Source organism: Erpetoichthys calabaricus, chromosome 8, assembly GCF_900747795.2.
Source record: "Erpetoichthys calabaricus chromosome 8, fErpCal1.3, whole genome shotgun sequence".
In the NCBI taxonomy this organism is placed as follows: Eukaryota; Metazoa; Chordata; class Cladistia; order Polypteriformes; family Polypteridae; genus Erpetoichthys; species Erpetoichthys calabaricus.
The window spans coordinates 3,351,086-3,364,914 of NC_041401.2; the positions used below are offsets into that span (position 1 = coordinate 3,351,086).

The 13,829-nt window shown below is 42.7% G+C and overlaps 1 protein-coding gene across 1 annotated transcript in view; it reads right to left on the reverse strand.

Annotated features, from left to right (window-relative positions):
* The window catches only part of fkbp7 (FKBP prolyl isomerase 7), a 30,035-nt gene that overhangs the window by 329 nt on the left and 15,877 nt on the right, over positions 1-13,829 (reverse strand). The window contains exons 2-3 of the mRNA XM_028806196.2: positions 11,230-11,381; positions 121-248 (exon numbers count right to left, since the gene is read on the reverse strand). Coding sequence (XP_028662029.1) covers positions 121-248; positions 11,230-11,381 — 280 coding nt within the window. The remainder of the gene's footprint in view (positions 1-120; positions 249-11,229; positions 11,382-13,829) is intronic.

Below are 13,829 nucleotides of genomic sequence, written 5' to 3' on the forward strand. Positions count from 1 at the left end.
ACAGGTGAAGAGAACTACATTGTCACCCCAAAATATTGCATTGTCAATTCTGGCCCACCAACGCAAGCCCTCCAAACAATGGGTACCCCAAATGTGGATTCACAGAGTGGATTTGGTTACCTCGTCCCGTGACAGGTTCCGGTCGTTGTCTAGGTCAATGTCATGGAAGGCTTCCATGCTGCGGGGACCTCTGGCTATTGTATAGAGCTCAATCTCAAATATCAAAGTGGCATCAGGTGGCACATTGTCTAGGAAAAAATAAAAAGGGGGGGAGGGGGGGGTATTAGAAGTTAGTAAGTGAAAAGGAAACATTGAATACTTACCGTTATTTTCCGAATATAAAAGATCTGCCAGTATACCTGCCAAACATTGTTGCTATGCAGGGCACAAACTGGGTAGCACATGAGCTCTGGGCAATAGCCAGTTTCTGGCAGAGGCTGCCGGGGATGATGGGATTTAATATCTTCCTGACACGGCTGCTCCAATGTTAAGCACAGACTCTGGGTGGCCAAAAGCAGAGAAAAGAAATTGTCTGACCCCCAGTCACCCACTTCTGGCATGGCTGTACAAGCCAAAGCAACACTGGCCACCCTCAGGACACAACCTGGGTATTAGGAACCCAAACGGCAATTAAACGCCTCATTTCATTTGATTATTCTTGGGGTGTCAGGCAAAGAGATGGGAGTGTGGAGATCTGACGGCCATTAGAGAGGCAATGCACTTACTGTACCTTCAGGAAATCTGCACAAGCTGAATTACGTGACTCTGGCACCGGTTAAACGCTGGAGAGTTTAGTAAAGGCCTCTTGTACGGGCGGACCAGGCTGAGATGACATGCAGGACTTTGGTTAGAACAGAATCCTAGAAGTAGAAAAGAAAGACAAAAAGAAGACAGCGACTCACCAGCAGCTTTGAGCCCATTTCTTAAAAACATGCAGGCAGGCGGGTGGGCTTCAACGCAGCGGCCGATGATCAGCATGTCAATATGCAGTATGGGTGGTGAGTAAGAAAGTGAAGTGACATGCCCACCTACATAAAGTGTAGTTAATGAAAGAACAACACCGAAACGGCAATGACAAGCAGTTAGGAGCACTCAGTGATGAAGAACACATGCTGGACATGCAGATGAACTTCTAGAAAACTCGATATGTTGAAGACTAATAAAACCCCCGGACCTGATGGGAGTTTACCAGTTCTACTGAAAGAAATGAAAGATGTCACCTATAAAATCTTATTAGGCATATCTGAGCAGTCACCTGGGAAAGGTAAAGTACTGGAGGACTGGAAAGTTGCAAATTTGACTCCAGTCTTCAAGAAGGGAGATAATAAAATGGATCCTGTAATTACAGACCAACAAGTCTTACTTCTGGACCATGAAAAATTACGGAAACTATCATCATAAAAGCTGTTGAATATATAGTGTGAAGTAAAGAATGTTACGCTCAGACTATAGAACACACTAGTGGACCACTTCTGGTGTATCGTGTGCAGTTCTGGTCTCCAAGCTACAGGAAAGACACAGCAGCACTGGAAGCTGTGCAGAGGTGACCAACCAGGTGCATCCTGGGACTTAAGGACATGTCCAACTGTGACAAACTCAGAGAATTAAACCTATTTGGACCTGAGAAGAAGAGACTGTTTGGGGACCTCATCCAGGTATTTTAAATCCTCAAAGGCTTTAATAAAGAAGATCCAGCAATATTCTTTCAGCTTATCACTAGAATCCCTGAAGCTTACGATTTTTCTCATTGTCCCTGACCTCCTTAAATTTTCCTGACATACGCCAAGAAGCTTGTAGCTCCTTATCACCACGCTAATAGCCCACTTTTGTTTGGCAAATGTGTGGATTAGCAGAACGCATCCTGCTACTCCCGCCACCCACCATTGAGTCAGATGAAGGCATCGCCCTGCTGAAATCCTCACAGCTCAAGTCTGTGTTGAAGTGTTTATCTGCCGATGTGTTTGCAAGGAATTATATAGGTAATGAAATACCGTGATTTGAAAGGCATACCTTTCATGTGTGTTCCATGTCTACAACGATCTGCGTAAATATAGAATGACGGAGGAAATGCGAGGCAAGAAATGCTGAACACTCGGCTAAAATAGAAAATGTTTTCATATTGTGGCAGGCGGCTGGCGTCCATGCCCAGCCGGGATGCCCCTGCACACTATATTCAGGGGGAGCAGCCCTAGACACTGCGATACCTCCCCCTGGACGCTAGATGGCCGGCCCCCTGGGGTGGAGTGGTGCCTCGGTTACCCACAGGGCTCCTTGGGAATTGGAGTTGGGGGGCAGCCCTGTTGGGTCCTGCAGGCACCGTCAGGGGGTGCTGTGTTTGGGACTCCTGAGCCCGTGTGGGCGGCATATGCATCACACCCGGAAGTGCAGCTGGAACTCGGTGATCAAACACCTGGAGCACTTCTGGGTGAACTATAAAAGGAGCCAGCGACCACCACTTAGAGGCCAGAGTCGGGTGAGGAGGAGGACAAGGTTGCCTGGCAGGAAGAGTGGTGGTGCCAGGGAGAGAAGAGTGCTTTGTTTTACTTGTGTGCTTAAGTGCTTGGGACTGTGCATTGCCTGTGGGGTTCACTGGGAAGACGTGCCCCACAGGTGAAGAAATTGAAAAGTTTGCTTATTTTACATGTGCCTCCCGTGTCCAATCTGTGTCAGGTCGGGCGCTATACAGTGTCCATTCTTACAATATGTTATAGTAACAACAACATAATTTTGATATGAAGTGTAGGATGTGTGAAGCCCAAATATCCAATAAACACTTTCAGAAAAGGTGTAACTAAACAAGCATGCTTGTATTCAAGAATAAAACTGAAGAAAAAGGAACTGCTCAACTGACACTGTGATGAAGCCCAACTATCAGTCGGTACAAAGTAAAAGACGTTCGTGTGCGCGCGCTTTTCATTTTCAACCAGTTGTCACAGTGGTAATGTTTCCCTGTTCCAGATCTGTGCAGATCCTGCAGTGGATAAGCTACCGCTTAGCAGCCTCAAGGCAAGAAGTTCAAATCCCGCGTCGTCTCCACTTTTAGCTTTTTGAGTAATGAGTTGCTATGATTATTATTATCACACTAGTCATTTAGCCCGTTACAATAACGGGCGCTAGAACAGTAGTGCATAAACATTAGTAGGAACAGTCTATATTAAATGGCAAGGGACTTTGACCTCATTGTGTTTGTTGGTCGTATTTTTCTTTCTTTCAGCCTTTCTTTTGTTGATGTTTACTTGCTGAGCTAACCGTTCTTCGTGGGCTGCCGCCGTGTATTGTGTGTCTTTAATTTTCTGTGACAGTAATACTGTCTTGTACGGCTCTATTCAATAAGGGCGCACACAAAAAGGCGAGCTTCAAAAGGGCGACCTCAATTGAGCGCGCCGAATAAAGGCGTTCATAGATAATTTAGTTCAAATGGCTCTGGAATATGTGAAGAGCAACAAAGGTGCAGATCTTTATTTACGCGCGCCTTTATTCGCTGCGCCCAATTGAGGTCGCCCTTTTGAGGCTCGCCTTTTTGTGTGCGCCCTTATTGAAGGATACCATCCTGTACATCCGCTGGCTTATACGTCCGTAATATACCTTTAATTTTCTCTGGCGGTAATACAGGCGTGCGCGTCGGTAATATGCCTTTAATCTCCTCTGACAGTAATACTGGCTTGTATGTGGCTGTAATATGCGTCACTGTATTGTGTACCTTTAATTTCCTCTCGCAGTAATACTGGTTTGTATTTCCGTAAAACGCCTCTAACTTTCTCTGACAGTAATATCACGCATCGCACTGTGCCCCGCGCATGCACACTTCACCAGAAGACACCCACACACGGACACCTGGATGCACATAGGGATTTTATATACAGTATATAGATAATAAAAATATATATTTGATGTGAGTCTGTAACATCCTGTGTAAATTTATGGTACTTGTAAAAGACGTTACTTTTCCTCACACACAGACATTCACATCAACATGCCATTTGAATGATTTTTTTTCATTCAGGTTTATTCTTAGATTCTTGAATAAAAATATCTTTCAGATGACATGTTGATGTGAATGTCTGTGTGTAAGGAAAAGTAACATCCACCATAGACACTGTGGTGTGTTTGCCCAACAACACACCAAGGAGAAATGACTGAGCTGCGTTTGTGTGTCTGCTGTTATCCCTTCAGTGCTAACTTTTACAAGTACCATAAATTTACACAGGCTGTTATAGACTCACATCAAATGTATGTTTTAATTATAGGATAATAATAATAGGAGCTCTTTTCTCAACACTAAAAGAGTAAACAACTTGGGATTTGAACCCGTTACCTTTTGGTTGCTATGCGGTAGCTTATTCACTGCGCCATCTGCGCAGATCCATGACGGGCAGCATTACCAATGTGACAGCTGGTTGACAATGACATGCACACACACATATACGAAAATCTTTTACTTTGTACCAACTGATAATTGGGCCTCAGCAACATGTCAATTGAGCAATTCCTTTTTCTTCAGTTTTATTCTTGAATAAAAGCGTACTTGTTTAGTTACACATTTTGTGAAAGTGTTTCTTGGATATTTGGGCTTCACACATCCTACACTTCACGTCAAAATTATGTCGTTATTACTAAAACATATGAAAACCTTTTCTGTTTAAGCCGTGTTTTCAGCATTTCTTGCCTCACATTTCCTCTGTCACTCTATATTTACGCAGGTCGCTGTAGACACGGAACACACATGAAATGCATGTATTTAAAATCACGATATTTTAATTACCTATATACAGTCGATTCCTCTTAATTGGGACACATTAGAACTAGGACATTTTGTCCCAATTAAGTGTCTGCCCTAATTAAGCGAATTCCACATAAAATTAAACAATAATTTTCTTTCAATATTTTAATAAAATTATTGAACCCAAATATAAATAAGAAAATAATATAAGCTATGAAAAAAAAATAATAATAAATTCTAAAGTAAAATAATTGGTATGTACATACAATTTAATGCTGCAAAAATGCATCAAGTGTAGTCTGTCTTTTGTTTTTGTAAGTTTGTCCTTTGCAGTTCGTCTTTTCTGTAAGGCCCATTCCACACGCAGTTGATTTTCTTGTTGTAAGAGCTGCACTGTGGTATATTTTGGTACACCAGTTATCTCAGCGAGCCTATGATGGCTTGTATTAAATGGCTGGCTTTTAATTTTATCCAGCAAAGCAATTTTACTTGAAAGTGTAAAATAATTTCTTGGCATCTTGGTAAGGGTTATAATTTTGTAAATAAAATTGACAATTAAAAAGTTTACTTATACGTTATACGTACACGCGAGGTGGTGTAGGGGTAACTGAATACAGTTCGGTAGTGGTGACGGTGGACTATTAAGCAGACATGTGCTACTCCACTCTAAGATTGTATTATCTAAACTTATCAGTGCTTCTTCAACGGGCGACGATAGATGACGGACTTGCAGCATGCATCTGCTACTGTCCCAATTAAGCGTTTAAATTATGTATTAGTTTATTATTTTGGTTTTCATTTCTTGAGATTTGGCCCAAATAAGCGGCTGCCCCAATTAACCGGTGGCCCAATGAAGCAGAATCGACTGTACTTCCTTACAAACACATCATTAGATAAACACTTCAACACAGACTTCAGGAGGGCGATGTCTTCATCTGACTGAATGGGGGTGGCGGGTGTAGCAGGCTGTGTTCTGCCATTCCACATTTGCAAATCAACAGCGGGCTAACAGTGCAGTGTTAAGGAGCTACAAGACAATGAAAAAATTCGTAAGCTTCAGGGATTCTAGTGCCAAGTTTGAATCACATACTCTGGGATATCAGTGGAAATGAAGGGGAAATGCATGTAGGCCTGAAGCCAGGGAGCTCTTCTTTACGCAAAGAGTTGTGGGACTCTGCTATTGACTATTGACTCACGGAGTAGAAACAGAACCCTTGACCACCTTTAAGAAGAATCTGGATGAGATATTGGAACAGCTGAGCTATTAGCTAAACAAATGGCCTTGATGGACTGAATGGTCTCCTCTTGTTTGTCAAATTTCTTATGTTCTAAAACACAGGAGGTCCTTAAAAGACTTTTTAGAAGTGCTGATGGGATTGTGAAATTGACACAAAACACTGTGAAGTGTGTATAGCTCCATTCATAAGGCACTTAACAGAAGGCATGACTGACTACCCTGTTGGCAAGTTTAGGACTGAGAAATGACAAAGTGCAGCAAGAGCAGCGGGTAGCTGTGAGCACCCATGAAGTTCACTCAGTACTCCTGTGTGTCACTGTGGTCTGTCCATGAAATGAGCTCTGTATACGGGCAGACAGTACACAAGAGAAGTACAAGCACACCTACATAAGGTATACAGTAATCCCTCGCTACTTCGTGGTTCACTTTTCGCGGATTCACGACTTCGTGGATTTTATATGTAAGCATATCTAAATACATAACGCAGATTTTTCGCTGCTTCGTGGGTTTCTGCGGACAATGGGTCTTTTTACTTGCTTCCTCGGTTGGCTTGCCCAGTTGATTTCATACAAGAGATGCTATTGGCGGATGGCTGAGAAGCTACCCAATCAGAGCACGCAGTTAAGTTCCTGTGTGCTGCTGATTGGCTCAGCGACGGAGTGTTGCATTAACCAGGAAGTCTCATCTCACTCATTCAGCATTAACGTGCTAATGCTTCAGGGGCCGTGTCCAAGCACCAACAGAAGATGCAAATGATTGCAGAAAAGGTAAAAGTTTTGGATATGTTGAAGGAAGGGAACAGCTACACCGCTGCAGGACATCGATTCTTTTTATTTAAAAAGGAGGAAAAGCATATAAGATCTACGGCCGCAGTGTCCTTTAACCAGGGTGCAAAACGAGTTGCAAGTGGACGTGATAAGGCAGTAGTCTGGATGGAATCTGCTTTAGGAATCTTTGCAACAAGGTCGACGACGTCATGACTGCCTACAAGCTGCTACGTGTACTTCGCTATACAGTAAGTGTAAACTTATCTACCGATTTCATATTGCTTAGCAGTTGTCCCTGTTATTAATAGAGTAAATGGTGGGTTGTAAACAATACAGGGAGGGTTTAAAAACGTCCAAATACACGTTAAATAATTAAATAAATATAGTGTCCCTACTTCGCGGAAATTCAGTTATCGCGGTCGGCCTTGGAACCTATCTCCCGCGATAATTGAGGGATTACTGTAGTTAACAGAGAAACAACATTAAAACAGGAATGACAATTCAGAAAGCAAGTATCACTCAGCGATACTGAAGAACGCAAGCCAGACATGCGGCTGAACTTCCTGAAAACACAGGAGGTCCGGCATTCTTGGGAAGTGGTTGAAAAGAGCTGGCGTTACTGCAAAACCAACACCGAACAGAATACTGTAAAGTTTACACTCGCTGAGCAAATTATTGGGCACACCTGTACACTTGCCTATTGTGGGAGATGGCCGGCTGTTTATCCCGGCCAGCACCCCCAGGCCGCTAGATGAAGGCCTCCCTGTGGCATGGGAGTGCCCCAAAGACCGGCAGGGAATTATGGACAGTGGAGTTTTTATTCCCAACCCTGCTGGACACCGTGGGGCCCACCAGAGGACGCTGTAGGGAGGCTCAAGGACTTATGCATGCCCTATAACCCGGAAACACGTCATCATCATATGACCAGAAGGGACGACGTGTGTCCGGGTTGAGGAAAAGGACTTTTAATCTGACCCAGAAATGATAAGGACTCATGGACTGCTGGGCTGGAGCCACTTCTGGGTCGGAGAGTATAAAAGGACTCTGGGAAAGCCCAGACGCTGAGCTGAGCTGGGAGGAAAGGTGGCAACACGTCTGGGAGTGGAGGATTGGTATTGAGATTAGTTATTGTATTGATTATTGATTGTAGTGTACTTATATGTGTAGTGAGGAGTGTAGAGTGCTTGGTGCAAATTATTATTATAAAATAAATAATTATAGTTTTACCTGGTGTTTGGAGTGGTACCTGAGGGTTCAAGTGAGCACTAATATGCTCTACTGCTACACTATGCACACAATTATCGAAGCAGCCAATCATGTGGCGGCAGCAGTGGAAAGCCTAAAATCTTGCAGATGCAGGTCATGAGCTTCAGTTCATGTTTACATCAAATATCAGAATGGGGAAAAAAAATAGAATGTCAGCAATTTCAAGCCTGGCATGACTGTTGGTACCAGAAGGACTAGTTGGAGTATTTCAGTAACTGATGACCTGCTGGGATTTTAATGCACAACAGACTCTAGAGCAGTGTTTCCAGTGGCGTAGGAAGGTGGGTGCGATGGGTGCAGCCCACACCGGGTACCAGCTCTGAGGGGGTGACAAAAAATTGCCGGTTTTGTATTAATGCGCCTTTTTGTTACATAAAATAACATGTCAAATAAATTTACATGGGCTTTAACAATCCCTAATTGCAGCAAATTGCGGGTGAATGATGTGATGCTGTAATGATTTAGTATTATTGTGTGGTGCGTGGGGGGGGGGGGGGGGAGGGGGGTGTTCTGTCTCGTTTCTTTTGAACTGCGCTGGTGCTCAAGTACACAAACAACCAGTCCTGTGACTCACTGTCTCATCCCTGCCACAAATATATCATCGCCCCAAGTTGTTCTGTGCAACAAGATGATATGTTTAACCGGAACATCATAATAATATATTCGGCACAAAACGTTTTAGACACTGGAAATGACCTTGTTGAGGAAGCACTGCAATTTGCAAAAGACACATGTGAAGAGATGGGCATTCCTGCAGTAAAAAGAATTACTGTCAGGAGGAAGAAAATTATGCTCGGAGAGAAGGCTGCAGATGAGCTGCTGACTTTGGACCAAGAACTGAAAAGGTCAATTTTAGAGTGCATTGATACAGTTAATCCGGAAAGTATTCCCAGTGCATCACTTTTTCCACATTTTGTTATGTTATAGCCTTATTCCAAAATGGATTAAATTCATTTTTTTTCCCTCAGAATTCTACACACAACACCCCATAATGACAATGTGAAAAAAGTTTACTTGAGGTTTTTGCAAATTTATTAAAAATAAACAAACTGAGAAATCCCATGTAAATAAGTATTCACATACTTTTCCTCAATACTTTGTCGATGCACCTTTGGCAGAAATTCCAGCCTCAAGTCTTGTTGAATATGATGCCACAAGCTTGGCACACCTATCCTTGGCCAGTTTGGCCCATTCCTCTTTGCAGCACCTCTCAAGCTCCATCAGGTTGGATGGGAAGCGTCGGTGCATAGCCATTTTAAGATCTCTCCAGAGATGTTCAATTGGATTCAAGGTTGTGAAACACTGCTCAAGAGTTTGCTCAGAATGGTGTGAAATACAAAATAACCACCAAGCGAGTGTCAGTTCTGTCGATCAGGGAGGTCAGAGGAGAAAGGTCAGACTGTTTCAAGCTGACAGAAAGGCCATAGCAACTCAGATAACCACTGCGTCTAAAGATAGTGAGCCGAAAAGCGTCGCAGAATGCACAACATGTTTGGGCTTTGAGGCAGGTGGGTTACAACAGCAGAAGACCACCTCAGGTTCTTCTCCTGTCAGCCAAGAACAGAAAGCTGAGGCTACAGTGACCACAGGGCCACCAAACCTGGGCAGCTTAAGGCTGGGAAAAATGGAGTCAGGTCTGATGAATCTCCATTTCCACTGAGGCACACAGATGGCAGGACGCCAACAGCACTGAGTCTGCCTGGTTGGTGTCAACAGTCCAGGCTGCTGCTGCTGGTGGTGGTGGTGTAACTGTGTGGGGAATGTTTTCTTGGCACACTTTGGACCAATTAATACCAATCAATCATCACTTGAATGCCATGGCTTAACTGAGTATCGTTACTAACAATGTGCACCCCTTCATCACCACAATTTATCTTTCATTGGCTACTTCCAACATAATAATGCACAATGTTACAAAGTAAAACTGATCTCGAACTGCTTTCATGAACACAACGTTGAGTTCAGTGTTCCTCAGTGACCTTCCTAGTCACCAGATCTAAATCCATTAAAACACCTTTGGGATGTGGCAGAACGAGAGATGAATGCAGAAAGTACGTAATGCAACCACATCAATGTGGACCAGAACCTCAAAGGAATTTTTCCATCATCTCGTGGAGCCCATACTATGGAGAATTGGGGCTGCTTGGAGGGCAAAACGAGGCCTTCCCCAGTATTAGCAGAGTGGTGTGAAGGATGGTCTCAGTGAGTGTATTGACACACATGTGCACGTAGGGGACAGCTGAAGGGCTCTACTGACTGTAATTCTAGCCTACGGCACCAGGGGGTTGGCGCTGTGTCCTAATGCCTTACTCTCTTTCTACCTCTGCAGACTGGATGACTGACAGATAGAACACCAGTGACATCACTTCTGTTGTCCATTTTTCTGGAACCGCCTCTTCCTCCTGGAAGGACTGAAAACCAGAAGCTCCACCATCTTTGCCCTGAACTCGCGTCTGGAAAAGCGTCTCTGCAATTATTGAGTGTTTTCTTTTTGTTTTGCAATCCAACTATACAGCAAGACCAGGCTGGTAACCTACACTCTTTATTGTTGTCCTTTTACAGTATACAGCGCCTTTTGTAAGGTAACAGGAGGAATGACTGACTACCCTGTCGATTAATTCAGGATGTGGTCTGTGTATTCAGTAAGCTCTACACTCATATAACCTGATTGTTTCATGGATTGGTTTTATTTTTATACAACATTGAGTCCCAATGGATTGAAATTGTCTTTTTTGACAATGAAGAGCAGAAAAAGGGAGATCCTTTAACCTCAAAGGGTAAACATCTCCGCAAAGTGGTCTAAATTATTACAATACAAACGTGTGAGATTTGTATGAAGAAGATTCTTTAACACAAGCTTGGTGTAAATGTATTATTTGTGTCGTGATTGGTTTGTGCTCTCACTGTGGGCTTTTGAGTCGGCACTGTAAGCAGAACCTGGGCCAAACACCAGACACAAAAGTGGAGCAGACAGAGGTGCAAGTAAATAGAAGACCCCTGACTCTGCTCGATTCAAAAAGGTGGGAGGAAAAAAATTTTTTAAAAATCAACCATTTCATAACTGTAAACTGAAGAGACTGTAAAGGCCAAGGGGGAAAACATCCGGGCTTTGTGTCTGCCCACTTGCAGTCTTAACAAACCCGACTGCCTTTAAGATGCTGAATCAATAGGCCGGAACTCAAAGCCACTTTGCCCACAGTGGAGGCCATCTGGGTGGTCTTACCCTCTTCTGTAAATACCTTTTCCTTGCTTTCCAAATCCGAGCGAAGGAGGGATGGTCACTTTCCTCTTTTCACCCTGACACATGCCTATCATTCCAATGTCCAGGCCTTTAATGACTTGGCCGACGCCAAGCACAAACCACTTGGGGTGTCCTTTATCATCTGCACGACTGTGGGGACAAAAAACAAAAAAAAAACAAAAAGCACAACAACAGATTAACACTTGTTCAATTTTCCCTTTCCTTTTGATGATTTTCACATTTAATAAAATGCATTTTTTTCAGTGCATTCATATACAGTATAATGTGCAAAGCACCTACTGTGGTAGTCCATATCTGTCTGACTGCCTGTCTGTCTATCCACATGAAACAATTCAGCCCCCAACAGGCAAATTTTGTTGAAATGTGGCGCCCTTATTCTTCAAGGAAATTTGAGATATCTCTCTATTATAAAAGAAAATCTTGAGACGAGACGAGACTATTGCCAAGAGATTTTTTTCAAGTCCCGCCCTCCTCTCAACCATTTCTGGTTAACGGCCCACGCCCACGGTCCTCTCACCTCTCATTCGTGTGAATGCTTTTGTCAGACAGTTCCTGTGCTCTCAGTGGATTTGAAAACAAGCATAATGTCTGTGATGATTTTCTTGTGTTTTAAAAATATGTTTAGTCAAGTTGATGCATTCTGTTACCAGATTGCACGTGGTAAACTCTTCTGCTTGTGACGGAGCCCTGTAAAGGACCGGCATACCGATATGTGGGCTTCCTGCCTTACACTCAGTGCTGCTAGAATAAGAATAACACGGGTATTTTTACTTCAATAAGGTAAGCATTGTGTTAGGTTACTCGTTGTAACTGCGGGTGTGTACGGCGAGTTCAAGCATGGGTAAAACGCGTGCCAAAAAAATCTCTCAGTCCAAAAGTTCGTTTTAAAAGATTTAGTGAAAATTCAAAGCACATAGTCCACAGAAGAATAAAGAAAAAGGTTGTTACACATGTAGAATTAAAGGCAAAAAAATGGGAAAAAATGTATCTTCTCTATACTTAGGATTTTCTTGTCAAACTTTAGTTGTTTCTATACTTTCATGTTACTTGGCACATAAGGCCCGGTTTAAAACCATGTGCCCTCAACGCCTTACACATGGCAAGGCAGGTCACTAACAGATTGTAATGTGTAGTCAGAGAGGCTAGAAATAGTCAGAATATACCAATTAAATTCAACTTATGGGGGACGTAGGAACCTCCCAACAGACTATGCACTAATATTTAGGTAAACATTTACTGTATACAACTTAAATATCTAGCAAATGGCTCTTACATTAGTTATTTTAAAAAGTAATCAATCTGCGTAACATGCATCACTTTTAACGTGTTACTCTACCGCTCTCGAGATTGTGTTGCTGACTTTACCACTGTATGTTCGGTTCATTGACATAAATGTAGTGATTTTATAATCTATATATAAAAGCCAAATACCACTGACTCACTCATCACGAAATCTCCCGAACTATGAGGACTTGAAATTTGGAATGTAGGTTACCCTTGGCCCATAGGTGCTCGCTAAGAAATGGTTTTAGAAATTTCATGGTCCAGGCGCAAAATTTCTTATACAGTAATCCCTCGCTACTTCGCGGTTCACTTTTCGCGGATTCACGACTTCGCGGATTTTATATGTAAGCATACCTAAATATATAACGCGGATTTTTCGCTGCTTCGCGAGTTTCTCCGGACAATGGGTCTTTTTACTTCTGGTATTTGCTTCCTCAGTTGGTTTGCCCAGTTGATTTCATACAAGAGATGCTACTGGCGGATGGCTGAGAAGCTACCCAATCAGAGCATGCAGTTAAGTTCCTGTGTGCTGCTGATTGGCTCAGCGACGGAGCGCTGCATTAACCAGGAAGTCTCATCTCACTCATTCAGCATTAACGTGCTCTTGCTACTGCATTCAGGGGATTATCACCTTCATCGTCATCATTTTTACTGTGCAGCATATTCATCACCATCATCACGTCATATATAGCTACGTGTACTTCGCTATACAGTAAGTGTAAACTTATCTACCGATTTCATATTGCTTAGCAGTTGTCCCTGTTATTAATAGAGTAAAGGGTGGGTTGTAAACAATACAGGGATGGTTTAAAAATGTCCATAAATACACGTTACATAATTAAATAAATATGGTGTCCCTACTTCGCGGAAATTCAGTTATCGCGGTCGGCCTTAGAACCTATCTCCCGCGATAAGTGAGGGATTACTGTAGTTTTTTAGACCCATTCACTCCATTTCTTTCTAAAATGAATTTCTTTAAAGTAAATTAAAAGTACAGTGGAACCTCGGTTTGCGAGCATAATTCGTTCCGGAAACGTGCTGGCAGTCCAAAGTACTCGTATATCAAAGTGAATTTCCCCATAAGAAATAATGGAAACTCAGATGATTCATTCCACAACCCAAAACTATTCATATAAAAATGATTAATACAAAATATAAAAGTAAAACTACATAAAACAAATTAACCTGCACTTTACCTTTGAAAAGAATCATGGCTGGTGTGAGTGAGTTTCTAAACTCTTGTGGGATTCCACCAAACGGGACGACACACGGAAGAGCGTCCCAAAGCAATCG